The 22,710-nt window shown below is 42.5% G+C and overlaps 1 protein-coding gene across 1 annotated transcript in view; it reads left to right on the top strand.

The window, feature by feature from the left end:
• Positions 1-22,710, top strand: part of DGKQ (diacylglycerol kinase theta) — a 133,831-nt gene that overhangs the window by 77,028 nt on the left and 34,093 nt on the right. The window contains exons 8-15 of the mRNA XM_074994552.1: positions 1,693-1,793; positions 8,858-9,081; positions 10,065-10,155; positions 16,117-16,171; positions 18,882-18,943; positions 19,241-19,391; positions 20,271-20,309; positions 22,070-22,185. Of these exons, the coding sequence (XP_074850653.1) occupies positions 1,693-1,793; positions 8,858-9,081; positions 10,065-10,155; positions 16,117-16,171; positions 18,882-18,943; positions 19,241-19,391; positions 20,271-20,309; positions 22,070-22,185 (839 nt within the window). The remainder of the gene's footprint in view (positions 1-1,692; positions 1,794-8,857; positions 9,082-10,064; positions 10,156-16,116; positions 16,172-18,881; positions 18,944-19,240; positions 19,392-20,270; positions 20,310-22,069; positions 22,186-22,710) is intronic.

The raw sequence follows: 22,710 nt of genomic DNA, 5'->3' as shown, positions 1-22,710 counted from the left end.
AAAGGCCCTGAAGTCCTTGTTGGTGTATGCTGAGCTAATTCCAGGAGAGAGAAGAAATGCAAGATGAATTACTCATACATTTATTTCTGTTGAGGGTTCATTCTGCACATGCCTGATATCAAGATATGAAAAGGATTATTATTTTGGGGGTAAAAGGTGTTTGACCACATTCCTGACAGGTTGTGCTTGGTTTGCAACCCTGCTAGTGTGCTGTGAATTCATGAGGAGTAATATTCTCTCTAATTTTTCCATCCAAGTGAAGAATAAATTTTATGTGCACCACATCATGTGCACCACCAATAGAAATACACACTGCCGGTTCTGGGTGCTCTGCTAATCAGCCAGGCAGCACCTGAATCTCTCCTGGGCGGCCACCCAAGTGCTCAGGTTACAGGGACCCCTGATGAGGAGTGGTTGACCATGAGTTTGGATAGTTTTGCCAATGAAGAGCCTACAATTCAACCTGTTAGTCGCTCCTCTAGAGCAAACACTCTGTGTCCTTTGTGCAGGAGACAAGGTAACAACTCTTGTGTAGTAATGGCATGATTCATATTATAGCTCCTTATTAATGAAACAGATTTGACTCCCGCGTTGACTTGCCACATTAGAGGTGGCAAGAACTGACTCTGTAGGATTGGTTGGTGGTCTCACACCAGCTTAACTTCCCCTACCCCCAAAGCATTCTGTAAAATTGCTAAGCAGAGTTAGAATTTGTTTAAAATTTGTGCAGTTAACGTATATTTAAAAAAAATGTTCAGGGGAATGTACTAGATTCCACCACTGTCTCAATTTCTGGGAGGGCTGAACCCAAAAGCTTTGATTCTTCACCGTTTGGGAAGTATTAGTTTGGTTTATACTTTTAGTACTTGACTTGTTGCAGTTTTTGTTGATGATTTTAGATTTAAAATATAATGCAAATAAGGAAAATATTTAATTTTTAAAAATTTGTGGAGCAATTTTTAAAAAAATTGTAATTCTTAGAAATTTTCCCTATTGCATTTAATTGGCTTGTAGAGATTGGTTACTTTAAACAATGTTTTGTTCTCCAAGTTATAGTCATGAGACTCGGCACAGGTATTCTAAAGGCATCAGTCTGTTAGCATGGGTTCCAGATTGCTGAATGGGTAAAAGTTAGACTAAGGTGATTTGAAATTAAAGGAACGATGGATAGAAAATCATGGACAAAACACTTGGGTGAAAAACTGAAGGTGAAATTGACATTTGAAAGAAATGTTTAGTTCATTTCCCCCTAACTGAGTTACATTTTAGCCTGACAGCAGGAAGGTAAACATAAATTTAAGAAAATAAAAATATATGTTACTCTTTAAAACTGATTCAAAGCTGATCCTTCTAAGTTGTATTTCCGGTCACTGGTTGCATACATACTTCTTATTGTGGCTTGACTGTATGGGGAAGCGATAGCTCAGTGATTTGAGCATTGGTCTGCTAAACTCAGAAGTGTGAGTTGGATCCTCAAGGAGATCATTTAAGGATCTGGGGCAAATAGATTTAAAAAAAAAAAAAAGAGAGTCAGGGATGGTGCTTGGTTCAGCCAAGAGGGCAGAGGACTGGACTCCATGACATCCCGAGGTCCCTTCCAGCTCTATGAGATGTGTACCTGCATATGTTATAATTATATTATTAAAAGTTATTGTTGTAATGTAGCCATTTGGTGTGGTGTTTTTTTTTTAGGTAAACAAACATTAAAGATATTTGATGGCAACGATGCAGTAAAACGCAATCAGTTTCGACTGATTTCCGTGCCAAGGATTGCAAAAAGCGAGGAGGTTGTGGTAAGAGATTCTCAATGGATAACATTTTTCTCTGATCAGTTGATGGCCTCTGCTATCCCAAACATACAGTGATTTACAAACGTAAGGCATCTCTGTAACTGTGGTGAGAAGACCTGAAGGTAACTGAGTTCTGTAGAGCATTCTTGATATTCCTGGTACTTTAGACCATTTTATGAGGTAGGTGCCAATGTAGATAAACAGTCTGCAGAGGCTCTGTGGATGCGCCCAGCAACCAGTACGTGTTAAGCTGTAATCCATATATCATATCAAACATTCACATGTGGTTTCAGTGACCATGGCTGGTAGAGCAGGGTTGCTAACAAGCCCCCTTGTCTTTTCTCTAAAATAGTATTTAATGATTTTAAATTCAATCTGGTCAGTCATCAGAGTGTTCCACATACGTGAAACAAATAATTTTTTAAGACTGTTGCATATGTCCATTTGTCTGTTTATCAAATTTTAGGCATCTTGAAATTGCTGTTGAATAAAAACGCAGTGCTCTGCAGAATGAGAGACAAGATAAAGGCATAGGAGATCTCCCCGTGCTCACACGAATGAGCATACTGATATATGCAGGATAGAAACCAATAGAGAATATTACCAAAATGTTTTACAGATTCAGTCAATACATATCATGGTATCATGATCTGACTTGACAACTTGCTCAAAATTAACTGAAATCTCTGTTGTTGATGCACATCTAAAAAATAACGCACAATGCAAAAGAATTCCTCTTTAGGATGGCTTGGTATTTTTCAAGCATAATTATCTTGGCTATTGTATTCTCTCCAGGACCAAAAATTACTAATCCGTAAAAAGTGTTGTCCTAGGATGTACAGTAGGGTGCCAACATTCGGCAGGGTTCCATGTTGAGCACACTCGCGAATGTTGAATTTTGCAAATATGGCTCCCACCTGGAGCCTGGCTGCTGGTGCTCCTGCCCAGAGCGCCGGAGGAAGCAGCAGCTGCCGGCACTCCAGCCCGGGGCCCTAGGGGAAGCGGCGGCTGCCAGCAATCTGGCCCGGAGACCCTGGGGAAGCGGCCACTCACTAATAATTGAATTTGCAAACATTAAGTTTGCAAATGTTGAGACCCTACTGCATTTGCTTTAGGGTCTGTGGTGGCTGAAGGTGATGCAGGCTGTGATGGAACATTTTTTGTGGTAGTGGCACAGGATGGCCACAAAGTTCCTTCTGTCCAGGTGAAGTGGTCGTTACCTGGCCAGGACCGCCCCAAAAAGGTTGATATAGACCTGGGAAATGGAGAGGCTGTGATGTAGGGGTGATTGGGGTACCAAGGATGGAAAGCGATCTCTTTGATGGAAACCTGGACCAAGGGCAGGCAGCTGTATGCCCAGCAGTGCAGAGAAGAACAATTTACCACTCCACACGAGTGAATACTGAAGCTCTCTCTATTGCCTCTTGTTACTTTTATCGTAAAACTAGCAGATTTACCTGGCATTGCTCAGGTTCTTAACCCACTTAGATTTTTTTTTAAATGTGAATGTTTTATTTAAGTGATTATATTTTTCAAAAACGCAGTGCTATTTTTATAAAGTGAATTTATGTTTTGTATTTCTTTAAAAAGGTTTGTATTTTGTATGTTTAATTTGTTTAATAATTTTTTTAAAAGGCACATTCCACCAAGTTTATTTTTTGTCTTCATCCCCATAAACTTTTACTGTGCACTATCTTGTAACAAAATAGGGCCGTAGTCAATTTGGTTTCCAATAGCATTTTCTTCTAGTTGTCAAACCTTAAGCATTGATTTAGCAGTGCCAAACCAGAACACTACTCCTCAGCTGTGTCTACACTTTGAGATAAATTCAGATTTATTAATATCCATTTTGTAATTCTGGAATGTGTAAGTTTGAATTTGAGCATCCTCACCTCCGCACATACTCCTCACAACGTCAACTTATTGCTGCCACATTCAAATTGGTTAACATTGACTGCTGCAGTAGTGCATTGTGGGACCCTATCCCACAGTTTCCTCATCCCCGTAGTATTCTGGGTATGCTCGCTGGTCTTTGACATCATTTTTCCAACCTACATTTTCCTCGTTCCCCTCCGATTAATAAACAAATGTCCATTTTCCTCGTCTGAAGGAAGGAAAAATAGGTTATCTACAGAGATGGCAAAAAAGTTTGCAGAAATCTGTCCCTTCTGTGGTGGAATTCTCAACTGGCCGTCCATTGAGTGTCCCCCCATCCCATGATTGCATTTGATCCCTGAAAATAATACAGGGACCCTGAATGTATTGTCAAAGTTAGAAGAAAGAGGATAGAAAAGTGTAGGAAAAAATGTTTTGACTTCCCTCTTCACTACACAGACATTGCGAATGTGGGTGATAGTAGTGAAATCTCACACGGTGAACTTATCACGCAAACAGGAATCTCAACTGGCCTTTCCCTCCCGTGTTTCTGAGGGGGTCAAAGCATGAAGACAGATAGGAAATGTTATCAAAAGGCTTTATAACAGAGAGATCAGACCGCAGGTGTCCGCAATGGACAGCAAGCTCCTGAAAACGTTTTTTGGAGGGGTGCGGGTGGGGTGCGGTGCAGTGGTCTGGGGCTGCAGAGCCCCTTGGAATGTCGCTGAAATAGCCCCCTGAGTATCTTAGCCGCCAGGGGACAGCTCCCTCCAGCGGCTGCAAGCGCCACTGTCCCTTGCTAGGGGCGTGGGGGGGTTCAGTGGGGGGCCAGTTGAGGTGTTCCTTCCTGACAGTCTTAGCCATGGGGGAGACTTCCCCCACCCCACCCCAGCAGCAGCAAGCCCCTGAGTATCTTAGTCACTGGAGGAGACTTCCCTGTCCCCCGGCGGCTGCAAGCCCCTGAAATTCTTTCCTGCGCTTGGAGCCCTAAATGCGCGCAGTCTGTGGCTTGGTGCTGCCTGGCAGCATGGTCAGCACCGAATGGCAGCACATCCTTTTCCTGGTCGGGGGGCTGCCCACGTGATGTGGCTGAGTGCAGAAAAGATCCCAGCTGCATGGCACCTACTGGGGAGTGAGGGGGTTCGCACATACATGTGAACCACTGAGAAGTTTCTCGGCATCTTATGCAAGCACGACACGGGGTGCAGTGGGGCAGTGGCTAGCACTGGGCAACACAGGAAAAAAAAAAAAAAAAAAAAAAAAAAAACAAGTGTAGAGACAGAACCATGAACTCCCTGCAGGGGACTTTTGTAATGGCTAGGTGGGCTCAGATCACTAATAGCCAAGAAAGAAAGACATTTCTCAGCCTCTCAAACAAATATGAGCCCACAGCCACAGGCTTGCTGCTCCCGCTTTGTAATTCACAGTCTTCCTGTTACCTAATTCCTGTGCACCTGGAAAGCAGTGGCCAGAGCGGAGCTCTGAGGAGCATTGTGGGTTACATACGGGACACCTCTGGAGGCTAATACATTCAGTTTTAAGACGTGGTGCTTCCACACTGGTCTTTAATCAAACAATTGAATTCAAGCTTGACGCTACACCCATCAGCTAATGACGACATTGTAATCTCGATATTAGTGCTCCATAAATTGAGCTAATTGTATTTAAAGTGAAGACAGTCATGAGGTAATACCGAGATAACTGCCTTAAATTAAAATGTCTTTTGTAGTGTAGATGCAGCCTTAGTTTCTCCATTTTCTTTCATGTCTGTAAGGTTTATTGAGAAGCAATCCTATTCCAGGTTCATCCCTTTTTTTTCTGGCTCATCTTGGTTCAGTCTCTTTCAGTGTTTGCTCAGTTATGTTAGTTTTGAGCACTGTACTTGATTTGTAACAGAGAGTAAGTCGTGCTAGTCTATACACTATCAAAACAAAAAGCAGTCAAGTAACACTTTAAAGACTAGCAAAATAGTTTATTAGGTGAGCTTTCGTGGGACAGACCCACTTCTTCAGACCATAGCCAGACCAGAACAGACTCAATATTTAAGACACAGAGAACCAAAAACAAAGCAAGAAGGACAAATCAGAAAAAGATAATCAAGGTGAGCAAATCAGAGAGTGGAGGGGTGGGGGGGAAGATCAAGAATTAGATTGAGCCAAGTATGCAGACGAGCCCCTGTAGTGACTCAGAAAGTTCCATCACGATTTAAACCATGTGTTAATGTGCCGAATTTGAATATAAAAGTCAGCTCGTCCACTTCTCTCTCTAAAACGGAGCGATAATTTCTCTTCAGTAACACACATACCTTGAGGTCATTGACAGAATGCCCCATTCCATTAAAATGTTGACTAACTGGTTTGTGGATCTGGAGTGTTTTGATGTCTGTTTTGTGCCCGTTGACCCTTTGTCTAAGGGAGTTAGAAGTCTGTCCAATATACAAAGCATCTGGGCATTGTTGGCACATGATGGCATACATGATGTTAGTAGAGGAGCATAAGAAAGTGCCCGTGATTCTGTGAGTAACCTGGTTAGGTCCAGTGATGGTATTTCCAGAGAAGATATGTGGACAAAGCTGGCAGCGGGCTTTGTTGCAGGGAAAGGTTCCAGGACTGGTGTTCCTGGGGTATAGGCTGTGGCTGTTGGTAAGGATCCTCATGAGGTTGGGAGGTTGTCTGTAGGAGAGAACAGGCATGTCACCCAGGGCCTTCTGGAGTGTAGCATCCTGATTAAGGATAGGTTGTAGGTCTTTAATAATTCGTTGCAGTGGTCTGAGTTGGGGGCTGTAGGTGATGACCAGTGGTGTTCTGTTCTTGGCTTTTTTGGGCCGATCTTGGAGTAGCTGGTCTCTGGATGTTCGTCTGGCCCTGTCAATTTGTTTTTTTACTTCTCCTGGTGGGTAATTCAGGTTTATGAATATTTGGTAAAGTTCTTGTAGTTTTTGGTCTCTGTCAGTAGGATCAGAGCAAATGCGATTGTACCTAAGAGCTTGACTGTGAACAATGGATCTAGTCACGTGTGCAGGATGGAAACTGGAAGGGTGTAGCTAAGTATAGCGATCAGAAGGTTTTCGGTACAGTGTGGTACTGATCAGGCCATCCTTAATTAGTACTGTAGTGTCCAGGAAATGTATCTCTTGCATGTTGTAATCGAGGCATAAGTTGATGGTGGGGTGCAGATTGTTAAAGTCTCTGTGGAATTCTCTGTGGAGTCTCTATACCATGGGTCCAAATCATAAAGATGTCATCAATGTATCTTAAGTAGAGGAGGGGTAATAGGGGACGAGAGCTGAGGAATCGTTGTTCCAGTTCAGCCATAAATACATTAGCATATTGTGGGGCCATGCGGGTGCCCGTAGCAGTTCCACTAATCTGGAGGTATAAATTGTCCCCAAAACGGAAATGATTGTGTGTGAGAACAAAGTTACAGAGGTCAGACACCATATTGGCTGTGGTGGCATCAGGGGTGGTGTTTCTGATTGGTTGTAATCCATCTTTATGTGGAATATTAGTGTACAGAGCCTCTACATCCATTGTGGCAAGGATGGCGTTATCAGGAACTTTTCTGATGTTTTGTAATTTCCTCAGGAAGTCAGTGGTATCTCAGATATAGCTGGGAGCGTTGGTGGCATAGGGTTTGAGGAGGGAGTCCATGTAACTGGATAGTCCGGTGGTAAGGGTGCCAATACCTGAAATGATAGGGCATCCAGGGTTTCCAGGTTTGTGGATTTTGGGAAGTAAATAGAATAATCCAGGCTGTGGCTCAGATGGTGAGTCTGAGTTAATGAGGTCCCGAGTAGCAGCAGGGAGTTCCTTCAGTAGTTGTTGTAATTTCCTTTGGAATTCCAAAGTGGGATCAGCGGAGAGAGGTCTGTAAAATGTGGTGTTGGAGAGTTGTCTGGCTGCCTCCTGTTCATAGTCTGCCTTGTTCAGGATGACAGCAGCACCCCCTTTGTCAGCTGGTTTGATTATGATGTCTGGGTTATTTTTGAGACTCTGGACAGCATAGCGTTCAGCATAGTTGAGATTGTGTCTCATTTGGCATTGTTTGTGTATAATGTCAGACTGAGCACGGTTGCGGAAGCAATGTACGTAGAAGTCCAGACTTGCACTACGACCCTCAGGGGGAGTCCACATAGAGTTCTTCTTCTTTTGTTGTTGCTAGGGGAATTTTGCCAGCACACCTATGAACAACAGTCTGACTCTCTCGACCCCCCCCAACGGGCACAAAACAGACATCAAAACACTCCAGATGCACAAACCAGTTAGTCAACATTTTAATGGAATGGGGCATTCTGTCAATGACCCCAAAGTATGTGTGTAACTGAAGAGAAATTATCGCTCCGTTTTAGAGAGAGAAGTGGACGAGCTGACTTTTATATTCAAATTCGGCACATTAACACATGGTTTAAATCGTGATGGGAACTTTCTGAGTCACTACAGGGGCTCGTCTGCATACTTGGCTCAATCTAATTCTTGACCTTCCCCCCCACCCCTCCACTCTCTGATTTGCTGACCTTGATCATCTTTTTCTGATTTGTCCTCCTTGCTTACTGTTTTTGGTTCTCTGTGCCTTAAATATTGAGTCTGTTCTGGTCTGGCTATGGTCTGAAGAAGTGGGTCTGTCCCACGAAAGCTCACCTAATAAACTATTTTGCTAGTCTTTAAAGCGCTACTTGACTGCTTTTTGTTTTGTACTTGATTTGGTAATTCCATCTGTTTTCGGTTTGGTTTTGTGAGACGCAATCCCATTCCAAGCACATCCTGTTTTCCTGACACAATCAAATCCTTACATTGCGTTAGGATGTGATAAGAGGAAGTTGTATACCAAATTTGGTGGCCCTAGTTCTTGCTGTTCCGGAGGAGTTCTTGATCAATCAGACAAAACACTCTTAAATATATAGTAGGTTGTAAATCAATCAAAATTGCCATAGTTGGACAAAAATACTCCAGGTGCTGTCACAATCTCTATATCAGGATTCTTGTGAGAATTTTCCTCTTGTGTTTTATATTACTAAAGCTTTGTTGTGAATTATATGTTTATTTTCTCTACTGGCCTACCTACTGTTTTTCCATTTCATTAGAAGAATCTTTTAGTGTGAGTGAACTAGCTGAGTTTTGTAACAGTGTCCTAGCAGTACACCAGTGTGCACAGTCAGAGGAGGGTGAATTACTCTCTCCCATGTGGTATTGTAGGAAGCAGCGCTGAGGGCGTACTACATAAATGATGACCAACAGCACTATGAGCTACAGACATTCACTCAACAGACCTTGTTTTCTGAAGACGTCATCAACAGAAACAATGCCACGGAAGAAATCAGCTCTGGTCCAGTGTTCCGAGAGGCTGCTCCCGAAGCTTGGATCATCAGAGCCAAAGCTAAGGATCATGAAGTAATAAGAATTTATCCTGGTTGGCTGAAGTAAGTGCTTCCCTTCTTTTTGCAAGGTTCCCCACCTCAGCCAATTTGCCTTCTTTTGTGGCCAAGAAAAAGTGTTGCAGTCATCGAAGTCGTACGAGTGTAATAGAGGAGAAAATCCAGCTCCACTGTGTTTCAAGGATCTGTTTTTAGTGTCGCAGCTATTTCAGCTTTCATTTTTCTACATTTCTACACTCTTCTGTTAACTCTTCCATTGATTTAGCTCCAAATCCTGCATGCTGAAAAGCAAACAGTTGCATTGCACGATTGGGCCAGATCCTGCATCTTTGTTTAGTTGCAGCACATTCATGACTCCAAGGCAATGTAACTTTTCGAGTTAATTATTTCCATGTACTCATCATGAGCAGAAGCTTTATTGTAAGAGTTTATTCCTTAAGGGAACATTTAAGATAAAGAGATGTATGTTACAATTCCTTTCTATGTTAGTAACAGCTTAGCTGATGAAACAGTTTTTTTTTTAAAAAATACTTATTTTTTTTTAACTACAGAAACGGTTTTGCACTTTATGGACTCTCCAGAGTGAAATTAATTCAAACTGACGACAGTCACATGAATTGTATAGTTGCCCCTTTCATCCCAAATTGCTTCATGAGTTGTATCCCTGTCCTCATTGCTGCAATTATCAGCTCAGTCCCAGTTGTACAGTGGAAGAGTTTAGTTCAAACTCCTGCAAGTGACGCTGCATGGACTGAGATTCATGGGATTTGGTGGCCGACTGGTTCAAAGTTGCCTACTGTATTGAGGCTTCAGTGACTGGTCTCAGGGATGTTGGGTTCTCACCTGTCAGGTTTGAGTGGGACTGAGGGTTGTGAATAGCTTAATTTTATCAGCTGATAACAAGTGTTTTACTGATTGGGGCTGAGCTGCAGCTAGATGGGTAAAGGAGGAGTGCTGCAGACCCCGGTACCATCTCCTGCGGTAATCCACCTGCATACTTGATCATAATTTTAATTTGTTTTATCTAGAGTGGGAATGGCATATATATCTCTACGGATAGATAAGGAAAGCACCACCCAGACAGTAATTAAAGAAGTTCTCCCACTGCTAGCGCGGCAGGTAAGCAGCATAAAGCTCATAAACATGTCCTTGTGCTTCGTAGGATCAGCTCATTCAAAAGAATAAATGCATTTTGCAGGAATTCTTGTATTACTTTCCTGGTACTAAATATCGGTCTTCTCGATGCTCAGAGAATGGTAACTCCTCCTTTAGTGCCCAAAGAGGTGCCAAGTAGGTGGGCCCAACTTTTGTTAGCGAGAGAGGCGAGCTTTCCAATCTGGCTACGGCCCCACTGCCTAATACAACAAACGCAACAGTTCTGTGCAGAAAGCCCATCTCCATTTCTCATGGACTAAGCCCATTTGCTCATGCAAAGAGGAGAATTCTCGTTGCAGAGGATACACCTTCTGCGCATGCGTATCTCTGGGACGTTTAAACCAGCCTGACGTGCGATTGCTTTTTCAAACCAAGTCTTGCTGGGGCTGGAGAAAACCTTTTGAGTGTTGTCTTGCCCAGTCCTCCTTGTCAGCTGTGCTGGCTGGTTCACGTCAGATGGTGGAATCTTGTCATAGCTGGACATGTTAGAGCCCTCGTGCATCTCTCCTGCTGCTCCCATCTGCATTCCCAAATGCTGTGAGGATGAGTCTGTAAAATGGGATGTCTCATCCTCTACCGTTTTAGTGTCTTCCGTCCACAGCTGTAGATGTACACATATGGGTTAACACACTCGGAGGAATAGCCGTGTTAATCTGTAGCTTCACAGATAAGAAGCAGTCTTGTAGCACCTTACGACTAACAAATTTATTTATTAGGTAATGGGCTTTCCTGGGTAAGACCCACTTCCTCAGATTGTGGCCAGAAAACAAGAGACAATGGAGCCACCACAAGAAGAAACCTTGCAGGAACATATCAGAAAATAGCATTATATACAGATGATGTAGTATTATTTTTATCTAACCCTAATGAAATCCAGGATACTGGGAAAGCATCTGGATTTGAAGTGAATTATGGCAAATATGAAACGTTGTCTATATATCTGTCAGGCTCAGAGAAGTCTGATTTGTTCCGGTGTGGTTAATTTGCCCTCCTGAGAACCAGGACATTTATCACAAGACAAAACTCCTAGTGTACTGTGCAGTGGTTGTTCCAATGCTACTCTATACATGTGAAACCTGGACAACATAAAGTGTCATTTGAAGACACTTGAACAATATCATCAACGTCACCTCAGGAGACTCTTAAATATCTCTTGGGAATACAGGCGCAGGAACACTCGCGTCTCGGAAGAGTCGAACATGACCCGCATTGAAGCCATTATCATCCATCAACAACTTTACTGGACTGGTCATGTGGTTCGAATGTCTGATCAGCGCCTCCCAAAACGGATTCTGTTTTCCGAGTTGGAGGAAGGACAGAGGAGCATCGGGGGCCAGAGGAAGCAATATAAGAATGTGCTTAAGGCACATGTGGAAAAGTGCACCATAGATGTCAACGCTTGGAAGAACCTTGCCCAAGACCGTCCCCAGTGGAGAGCCATAAACCATGGGGAGGTGACGTAATTTGAGAGGTCCCACCACAGCGGAAAAGGAGAAAAGAGCATCAAAACTTCCCTGTGCCCCTCCAACAGCCGCTAACAACTGCCTTTCTGTGATAAGACCTACAGCTCCAGAATTGGGCAGATCAGCCATCAACGGACTCTCAAATAGGAGAGTGACATGAAGATGTCCTGCTCGTTATTGAGTCACTGGCAAGAGAGATTCCTGTGATGGCTTCATTGTCTCTTATCCTCTGGGCAAAAGGGTTCATAGCCAGTGCAAACAAGTATAGTCCTTTGTGTAACCAAAAGGGAAAATTTAACTCCATTAACTAGCAAAGCTGCTTTGGCTAGTATGTAGAGCAGTTATCTGTTAAGGAAATTGGAGGCCAAAGTCCATTTGGGGCAGGACATAAAGTAAAAGGTTCCATTCTGTTCTATCAAAGGCTTTCTCTTTGTTTAATGATACAAAGAGAATTGGACTTTTTAACAGTGATATGTGCATATAGAAAGTGCAGAAGGAGAAGTCTTTTCTGTTATTAGGGAGAACCCCCAGGGTAGCTTCTTTCTGAGGCTGACATTCTCCTCTAGGTGCTTCTCAAGGGACCCCCTCATATCTCCTTAAATAACTTGTAAAGTTCAGCTGGAGAGCCATTGGGTCCTTAGTGCATGTGTAGAGCAGCTAGACATTATATGGACGTGTACTTTCTCATGGGCAGGATTGTCTGTCAGCTTAACTGGGGGGATTCTGACTCTTGTGGAAGCTCCTGTATGTTTCTCATACAAGGTGGGGTAGATTCATTTGTTCATCAACTCTTGGTGGATGATTAGCCAAAGCTTGTGGATGTTCAAGGCCTTCTTAGAGATTCCAAACACCCTCATAAATTAATATATATATTAAGTAAACCTAGGTTCCTTAAACCTCTGGCCAGATCTACTCACTGGAGCAAAGTTGACTTAAGATATGCAACTCCAGCTACGTAGTAGAGTTTGAATTTCCGTGGTGTTGCCACTGCAGGAGGTCAATGGGAGAAACTGCAGGAGACAATGGGAGGACTCCTATTGACTCTCCTTACTTTTTGCACTCTGGTAGAGTACTGGAGTTGACGAGAGTGCGATCAGTGGTTGATTTAGTGGGTCCTTATGAGACCTGTTAAATCAACCTCCATCCTGCCTCTCCGCAGCATTGATCACCCAGTAAGTGGAGACAAGGCCTTAGGGATTTTGCACTTTCCAGTCAAGGTCTGTAGGAAAGGTTGCTTGGCCCCAAAGTCCTGTGACCTACTCCACTACTGTAGTGTAAAGTATCAGAGAGGTAACCAAGTTAGTCTATATCTTCAAGAACAACAAGAAGTCCTGTGGCACCTTATAGACTAACAGATATTTTGCAGCATAAGCTTTCGTGGGCAAAACCCACTTCATCAGACCACTCGTGCACCTGATGAAATGGGTCTTTTTCCACAAAAGCTTATGCTCCAATATATGTTAGTCTGAATTAGATTAAGCCAAGTATGCAAAAGAGCCCCTATAATGACCTAAAAAATTCCCATCCCGGTTCAAACCACGTGTTAATGTGTCAAATTTGAATATAAAAGAGAGTTCAGCAGCCTCTCTTTCCAATCTGTTGTGAAAATTCCTCTTCAGTAAGATGCAAACCTTCTGGTCATTAACAGAATGGCCCACTCCATTGATGTGCTGGCTGACCGGTTTGTGGATCAGGAGTGTTTTTATGTCTGTTTTGTGCCCATCAATTCTTTGTCGTAGAGTTTGAAGTATGTCCAGTATACAAAGCATGTGGGCATTGTTGGCACCTGATGGCATATATGATGTTAGTTGAGGAACATGAGAATGTGCCCGTAATTCTGTGAATAACCTGATTAGGTCCAGTGATGGTATCTCCAGAATAGATATGTGGACAAAGCTGGCAATGGGCTTTGTTGCAAGGAAAAGTTCCAGGACTGGTGTTTCTGCAGTATAGACTGTGATTGTTGGTGAGAATCCTAATAAGGCTGGGAGGTTGTCTGTAGGAGAGAACAGGCCTGTCACCTAGGGCCTTCTGGAGTGTGGCATCCTGATTAAGGATAGGTTGTAGGTGTTTAATAATGTGTTGCAATGGTTTGAGTTGGGGGCTGGAGGTAATGACAAGTGGTGTTCTGTTCTTGTTTTTTTCGGGCCTTTCTTGGAGTAGCTGGTCTCTGGGTATTCATCTGGCCCTGTCAATTTGTTTTTTTATTTCTCCTGGTTGGTAATACAGGTTTATGAATATTTGGTAAAGATCTTGTAGTTTTCGGTCTCTGTCAGTAGGATCAGAGCAAATGCGATTGTACCAAAGGGCTTGACTGTAAACAATAGATCTAGTTATGTGTGCAGGATGGAAGCTAGAAGTGTGTAGGTAAGTACAGCGATCAGTGAATTTCTGGTAGAGCATGGTACCAATCAGGCCATCCTTGATTTGTACTGTAGCGTCCAGGGAATGTATCTCTCGCTTGGAGTCGTCGAGGCATAAATTGATGGTGGGGTGCAGATTGTTAAAGTCTCTGTGGAATTCTTCTAGAGTCTCTGTACCATGGGTCCACATTATAAAGATGTCATCAATGTATCTTAAGTAGAGGAGGGGTAATAGGGGACAAGAGCTTAGGAAGTGCTGTTCCAGGTCAGCCATGAATATATTAGAATATTATGGGGCCATGCAGGTGCCCATATCAGTTCCACTAATCTGGAGGTATAAGTTGTCCCCAAATCGGAAATAATTGTGGATGAGAACAAAGTTGCAGAGGTCAGACACCAGATTGGCTATGGTGACATCAGGGATGGTATTCCTGATTGCTTGTAGTCCGTCTTCATGTGGAATATTAGTGTACAGAGCCTCTATACCCATGGTGGCAAGGATGGTGTTGTCAGGAACTTTTCTGATGTTTTGTAATTTCCTCAGGAAGTCATTGTTATCTTGGAGATAGCTGGGAGTGTTGATGGCATGGGCTTTGAGGAGGGACTCCACATAACTGGGTAGCCCAGTGGTAAGGGTGCCAATACCTGAAATAATAAGGTGTCCAGGATTTCCAGGTTTGTGGATTTTGGGAAGTAAATAGAATAATCCAAGTTGGGGTTCCGATGGTGTGCCTGAGTGAATAAGGCCTTGGCTGTGTCTACATTACCACTTTCCTTCAAAGGAAGGATGGTAATGAGGCTATTCGGAGTTTACTAATGAAGTGCTGTTGTGCATAGGCAGCACATTCCCCCCCGCGGCAACTCTGAAGTTTTAAACTTCGAAGCACCAGCACGCATCTAGCCACGGCGCTCCCACCAGTACTTCGAAGTGCTGGGGCATCTTCAAAGTCCCCTTACTCCTAAAAACAGCCTCATTACCATGCTTCCTTCGAAGGAAGGTGGTAATGTATACACAGTCCTTGAGTAGCAGCAGGGAGTTCCTTAAGTGGTGGTTGTAATTTCTGTTGGGATTCCAAAGTGGGATCAGCGGAGAGAGGTCTGTAAAATGTGGTGTTGGAGAGTTGTCTGGCTGCCTCCTGTTCATAGTCTGACTTATTCATGATGACAACAGCACCCCCTTTGTTTTTTGGTTCTCTGTACCTTAAATATTGAGTCTGTTCTGGCATGGCTGTGGTCTGAAGAAGTGGGTCTGTCCCACGAAAGCTCATCACCTAATAAATTATTTTGTTAGTCTTTAAAGTGCTACTGGACTGCTTTTTTGTGTTAATAGTGCTGACACCATCCAGCTATTCGGGTTTCTAGTTGCCTGTTATTTGTGTGACAGTGTCAGTTGTGAGCAGTACTGGGTGTTCGTTCTCTGTTCTGATTAATTCTAGGCAATAACTTATGAGTGGGAGAAAAGATTCTCCTTCCCCTCATCAGAAATTGAAACAGCCAGGTGCTCATGCAGTAGTATTTTGCTCCAAGAGTACACACCCTGTGACAACGTGTCAATAGCTGCAAGATAATTAACATACATTTTAAGTGAGGTTTCCTTCCACAGGTTGGCTTGATGGACTGCTGTTTTTTCACTGCTGGCTGATCATCACTTTGGCAATGTTTTAATAGCTCCAGTGGCCGCTGCACAGGGAGTTGTTAGCAATGCTATTTGGCGCCCATTTCTTCAGTTGATGAATGGGTTTGGTGGTGGCTAAGAAAAGGGGATGTTTGAGGCTTGGAGTGGGAGGGACAAAGGAAAGGGAAGATGTTTTCCGGAGAAGAAAAAGTGCAGTGCAGTATCTTCCATTGTGGTTTATGCCTGTTGCTGAAAAAGGAACTTCTGGGCTGGAGAGAGCTTTATACATTTGGACCTGAAAAACAGGTCCTCTCTGGAGCTCAGAACTTTTCCTCTTTCACCCACCTTGTGTCTCAGGTTAATTTTACATTTGTCATTTTCTTGTGCCTGTTAATCTTGTAACGGAACTACTCAAAGAACACAAAACCTGTGGCAAATTTATTAGCTATTAAAATGTATGTCTAAATGGGTTGTCTCTTGGCAGACGGAAGGCCTCCAGAATTTCAAACTGGTAGAAGTGCTTATGGGCAGTAAGCAAGGTAAGTCAGGAGAAGTATTTCCAGTTCTCTGAAGAACTGAGGTTGAGTCCTTTGTGTATTTTAATATTACTACATCCATATTTAATTTTACAGGCCATCCTCCAATAACTGAAAAATTCTTGGTATACTTCTGTTCTGAAAAATGTTGAAATATTGAATCAGAAATGCTTTTTTTTTTTTAATGTCACCCTCGATTATGTGTTTAGTACTTTATTCTTCCTTCCTGTACCAAAGCAAAGCACACGCATGCCAAGCTTGTGTTTCCTATGGAGATGTGCAAACAGGAGATTTTTCTTTGAGGGCGGGGGGTGTTTGCATGACAGTTCAAGACAAACCAAACTGGAGTTTTGTTTTTGGTTTTCTCCCTCCTGGAAAAAAGGAAAAAGTTTTTAAAAAAAAAAAAAAAAGTTGAAAGAAAAGTTTTGCTTTTGACTGCTATTTAGCATTTATATTTTTTTATGAAAACGGTGAAATCCAAAATAAAACTTTGAAGCATTTCATCTCATGCTGAAGCAGTTTTGAAGTTAGCAAACATTTTTAGTTGATCCAAAAAATTTGCCAACATTGCCCTGATTTTGTTAATTATTTTGATGGACACAAATCTGCATTTTTTTCAGGGGCAAAAATTATTTGCGTGAGAAATTTCACCAGCTCTCTAGCTTTCTGGTGCTTGTTTACGCCCTGAGGAAATGGACAACTGGTTTGGGGAGATGCTCTTGGGTGACATTGGTTACTTACCTGGGGTCAATAACTTTACTATTAAGGCAGGCCCCCCACAAGCAATGTTCCTTCTAATTTTTTCCATCCATGGGCAGAATATATTTTTTTGTGCACCAAGGCATGTGCGGATGTACACCACCAACAGAGAGACAGACACTGGAGGCTGCAGGGGCTCTGCCAACCATCTGGGGTGGGGGCACCTGACTGTCTCCTGGGTGGCTGCCCAAGGGCTCAGCTTACAGGGACCACTGCCCGTGAGGCCAGCCCAGAAGAGCTTTTGGTGCTGGTATTTAGCTCTCTCTCTTCCATGCGCAAACCAAGAGCCTGAGCTGAGGGCTACCAGTGCCCCTTTCGAGAGCGTGTCGAGGCAGGTGCTTGGGTGCTGGTAGGGCCTGTGTTGCTCTGTCTGGAGGAACGGCCCTGTGGTGAGGAGGTCAAGGTGGGTTCCTGCCTGGCCCTGTGGGACGCCGGCGGTTGAGTCTGGAGCTAAGGGCGCGTCTGCACTGCAAAAAAAGCGTTTGTAATGTGGGTTAGAGCACCAGTTCCTCAGGCACGAGGCCCCGCTCCTGCCCTGCAGCATCCCCTGGCTAGCTTGACTGGGGATTGTCTGGGGTAGGGGGCAGGCGATGGATGCCGGGGGCAGGCGATGGATGCCAGCAGCAGCTGCAGGGGGTCACCTCCCTCTGCCCTCACCATGTGGTGCTTTGCTGGGCCCTCCCGGCCTGCTGCAGTGCTGAGAGCAGAGGCCTCCCCTCTCCCCATGAAGAAACGCAGCTCAGCTGCCCAGGAGGTAGCAGTGGAGCTGAGCAGGCTGCCATTCGCTCCACAGGGTGCGGGGGAAAAGGCCAGGCAGAGGCGACCCCCTGCAGGTGCTGCTGCCTCTGGTTGACCCTGGCATCTGTGTCCTGCTTCAGGTAATCCCCACTCCCATCCATAGGGAGGCAGCCATCACGGGTCCCCCAAAAACAAAGGGTGTGGGGCGGCTGCCCCACCTCATCCTGTGGGCAGGACGGCTCTGTTCACTGCTCTCCTCTTGTTAGCTGGATGCAGGCTAGCCTGGATGACCCTCGCCCATGATCGATCGATAGCAATTAGGTAAGCCCAAGGGAGCCTGGGGTTGAATTCATTTTGCTAACCCCAGTTAGAAGCCGAGGCACTGTGTTCTCACTGGTTTCTTAGATAGAGTTTGCTCACCTGAGATAAAAACACAACCTTTCAGTGGAGCTGCACCTGAGGCGACTTGCCCAAGGTGTTTTCACTCTCTCCCTGTATGTCAGTGCCCAGTCTGTAACAAGGCAGGGTAAATTAGAGCTGGTGAAGCCCTCGAATGCTATTCTGATTAAGCAGAGCTGTGACATGGTCGTAACCTCGTGTTTTCTTTTACTCCCGTAATGAGTTCTGTAATCCTAAATTGACTACATCCCCACGTTATTTAACTGCAGAGCCCTGTGGATGGGGCTTGTTCCTTTTTCTGATTATTTAGTATTGCAGCAGTAGAGCAAAAGTGTGTAGGGTGGTGTGTAAACTGTGCCTCTGTTTGCCACAATGGTAAAGTATTCAAATGTGGTGGTTACTGTTTTCTTTTATTACCTGTCCGAGTGAGTCATGTTTTTTTCCCCCAGTCCTTTGCTGTGGTTTGTTACCAAAGCATGGTTTGGTTGCGACTGACTGCAAAATGTACCCTGAAATAAGTAAAAATAAAATTGAAAAATAAAGTGAAGGGTAAAGGTCCAGAAGGGATCGTTAAATCTTTGTGCAAATTAACAGTAGTGCAATTTAAAGCCTCTTCAGAGTTTTTGTCATTGAACATGGCTTGTAGCTTGCGTTTGCATAGTTCCAGTTGTGCTTAATATTACAGAAAGTGCCAAAACATGGGTCGAGACATTAATTTCCTTAAAACAGTAATTTTACTTGTGTTTGCTTTTCAACTGAGTTGTGTAAGAGGGCTGACTTCTAAAGAAAAATGTCGTCATTGCTTTTGTTTCTCTAGTTCAGCGAATGGTGCTGGATGACCAGGAGAAGATCCTTAGCAGACTTAAGGACATAAGAAAGGTAAAGAAATAATTAATCTTATTTGTGCTTTCTGATCTGTTGAGTGAATTTTTTTTCTCGGTTTCTGGGTAATTTTCATTAAACTGTGAAATGCAAATTCTATATTGACTTATAAACAGACAGTTAAGTTCTGGAGCATAAATATTTGTAACTTGTAAGTCTTTCAGAACACAAATGTTTGGTTGCAAGTTGCATTGCTTCAGAGATCTATGGATTTATTTTTTTTATTGACATTGTGGGTTTTCCTCTGTTATATACCTTGTCGCAGCCTGACCAATTCTGGTTTTGTTTTTGTAGACTTCAATACGTCAGATGAATCAAACAAGATTTTACATTGTAGAAAATAATAAATCTGTCGTGCGGGTAAATTTGTTCGTGGGTGGCTTGCCAACTCAGCTCTCTGCTGAAGAATACACTAACATTCTCAAGGATGAACTAGCTATCAAAAGTGAGTCAAGTCATATTGTCTTTGGATTACAAGGACTCGATTTAATTATCTATGCTTATGTATAAAATAACATACTAGAGTAAAATTCTGTATCTGCTCTTCCAGTTTTGCTTAATATGTGTTTATGACCTCTCGTAGGCAAGTGTTACTGTGCAAAATCGCTTTTTTTCTTGTTAACTTTTAATCTGAAGTTGGGAAACTTTCTCTGCTCTTACCTTAACATACTGATGATTTGGTGTAAGAAACAAAAATTCATGTGACAGATTGATGTTTGTTTGAGGAGATGGTATGTGAGTCATCTTATATATGTTTGATTGCACCGACCTTTTTTTTTTTTTTTTGGGAAAGTACAGTTTTTCCCTGTCAATGACACGTGTTTTCTCAGTTCATTCTGACCTTCATTTCAGAAGTTGAAAGCATACTTCAGATTATATTAATCAGTCCCCAAGAATACTACATGAGACTTATTTCCTTTAACAGAGACATTAATGCCTCCTGTAATGTGGCCTGTGGCAACACAATTTAATTTAGAAGTGAAGGGGAGGGACTACATTTGATAATTTTCTCTTTAATGCAACTGACGTACTTTCTATAGTACTGAGAATTCACTTTGTAGCTTTCCACAATAAACAGATTTATCTTTTCACTGTCTCTTTTACTGTTCAAAGTTAAAGGCCATGGGGGATTAGTCTCCTACTTGTACATAGTTTTAAAAACAACTATTGATTTATAAGGTAACTTTGGAAAAGCGCAAGTGTTGTTAGTTGGGAATGCTTTTTTTTTCTGAGATTTAAGATATTTTTATTTGAAATAAGTGCTTTAGATACTTATATTTCATGCACCCAAAATCTTAAGTGTGTGCTCTTTTCATCTTTTCAGCAAATCTGCTTTCTGTAAGTCATGTTTATGCAGTGCAAGGTAAGCCTCTAACATTTGAAACTGGATTCAGCATGATACAAATTCAATCACATGCTCAAAACTCAGATGAAGAATGGATTAGAGATCTAGACAAAAAAGTCTTCACAAGTCAGCTGTAAAGTGTAGCATATTTATATAAACGGCACTGTAATTTATTACAACCTTATTTTAAATAAAGTGACCTCCTGTTTCATGGGCCTGTGATGAAGACATGTCTGTTCAAAGTGAGCTGTGAATGTTTATTTCGAACAGTTACAGTAGTCAGTTGTTAAAGGCAATTACTGTACATCCTCTTCTCGTCTTGTCCTTCTAAAGACTAAGGTATTAGAATTTATTTCAGTAAAACTTAAAAAAAATGGAATTTCAGGGTCAGCAGTTTGCAGCTCCAGCATTTCGGTTTTAAATAAGAAAAGCACTGGAAGTGATGAGGCCACTCGGTTCTCTTTGGAAGATTCTTCCTTCAGTTTATTAGATATTCTTCCACTGAACGTACAGGTTTTGCTGGAGATATTGCCTTGCTGCAGATGTTCGTGAATGAGGTTTATTGCAGCATAGGATGAAGGAAATTGGGGAATCTTGAACACATTCATCATCGGGGGTGCTGCGACCCTGACAGCTGTGCATCTGTGTTCGTAGTGACATAAATAAATGATGTAGCAAAGGCTCTATTAAGCTGTTATCCACCTGCCAACAAAGGGTGAGCCATAAAAGCTCAGTTTCCAATGAGTGCATTAGTGGCGCTTCATTGACTTAATCTCCAGAGTAAGGCCTGCAATACTGTGGAATAATCTTCCAACAAAAATTCGTGATAGCTGAAGTCAGTTGTCCTTTGCCCAGCTACATTCCATTGGTCCATTTAAAAAAGCCAGTGGTTTTTGCCACTGTATCAGTTATACTCCTGCGAGGCTGGTATATATTGATGTTTTCCTTATTAAAGACCCTGCAAATGCCAGGGGTGTTTCTGAACACCTCCTTTCCCTGTTTTGTACTTGCAGCGTGAAAATGAATTGTAGGTTATGATGATCCTCCTCTTACCCATGGTTTATTTTCAACCAAGGTTTTATGTAGGTGTTTTCCGGAGAGCTCTGTGAATTAATCCACACCACCATTTTTATTGCTATTTGTATTTCATTCAGTCTCTTAATATTTTTCTACTGTTGAGACTCTCAGAAAACTCTGGGGAGCTCTAGCGGGGAGTTGGACCTTCCTGGACCGTGGTGTGCTGGCTTTTAGCAGACACACAAAATTGCATTGATTTTTTTTTTTTTTCTTTTTCCTTTTGGATGCAATGCTGTATCTCAAGCTCAGATCTAATCTGCTGTATACCATCCTCCCTAGTTTTATCTGCATCATTGTTTCCAATGTTTCCTGCATGCTAAATGTTTGATTTCTGATTTGCCTGGATTATTTTTTTCCCACTAGGCTGATTTTTTTCCCCAGTCCTGCTCAGATAGCTAAGCACTCTTTATATTCTAGTTTTTTGTAACTCCACTTCATTTTTTCCCAGTACTACTTAATTTAGCGCTCTCTCAACCTTATTTCCAGGTTGTTTTGGTTTTGTTTTTCCTTCTGTTTTTACATTGAACACTAATATATCTTCACAATATTGGTAACCAATTTATTGCAGTGGGTAACTTTCTTATATTTTCTTAAGTACTGTAAAACAAATTGCCTCCATGGTAATCTTTTTTCCTTCCCTTAATTTCATAGTAAGTTAGTTTAGTTGTCGCTAAAGACTTACTTAAATACATTTGTTGCAGGTGCTGTTGTACTTGAAATTTCTTGTTTTTCTGAAGCTGAAAGAATATATATGCTAGCTAAAGATACAACAGTCAATGACAAACAGCTGACTGCCACCGTGATTCCTGAAGTTCTGGTAAGATCTTTAGGTTGCCTATTCTGTAAGAGAAAACCAGGTTCTGTTCTTAGAGAGAGGAGAGCAAATTGTTTGGCATTGGAAAAGAAGGGAGAACAAAAATAGATTGAGCTTTTGCAAACATCACAATATAGAAGAAGAACCTGCATTTTATGTCCCTGATGTACATGTGTGTATGAATGGCTGCTTGTGACATTGGTACTGATCATAAAGTCCCGAACTCCGGTGTGAGTATAGCTAAGTGTTGATTGAGCAATGACTTTTCTGATCCACACTGCAAGTCATCTCAGAAAATAGAAAAGGAGTTGAAAAGGGCAGTCTGTCATCGTCCTTATGCTGCCAAATAAATAGTTGGACAACAGTTTTAATGTGGAACAGCTCTCAGACTCTAGAGGCTGTTGGGCTGGAGGAGGGGGAGGAAAGCAATTCAGAGAGGTTATTGTAATACTAAATAATTGAAGTAGGTCTGAAATTGAAAAAAAAATACTGGCATGATCACCTACTGCACAGCCATCAGAGGGCATG

The sequence above is a fragment of the Carettochelys insculpta genome, chromosome 5 (assembly GCF_033958435.1).
Source record: "Carettochelys insculpta isolate YL-2023 chromosome 5, ASM3395843v1, whole genome shotgun sequence".
Lineage (NCBI taxonomy): Eukaryota > Metazoa > Chordata > Testudines > Carettochelyidae > Carettochelys > Carettochelys insculpta.
The sequence above is the reverse complement of the archived record's forward strand: the minus strand, read 5'-3'. Positions and strand labels throughout refer to the sequence as shown.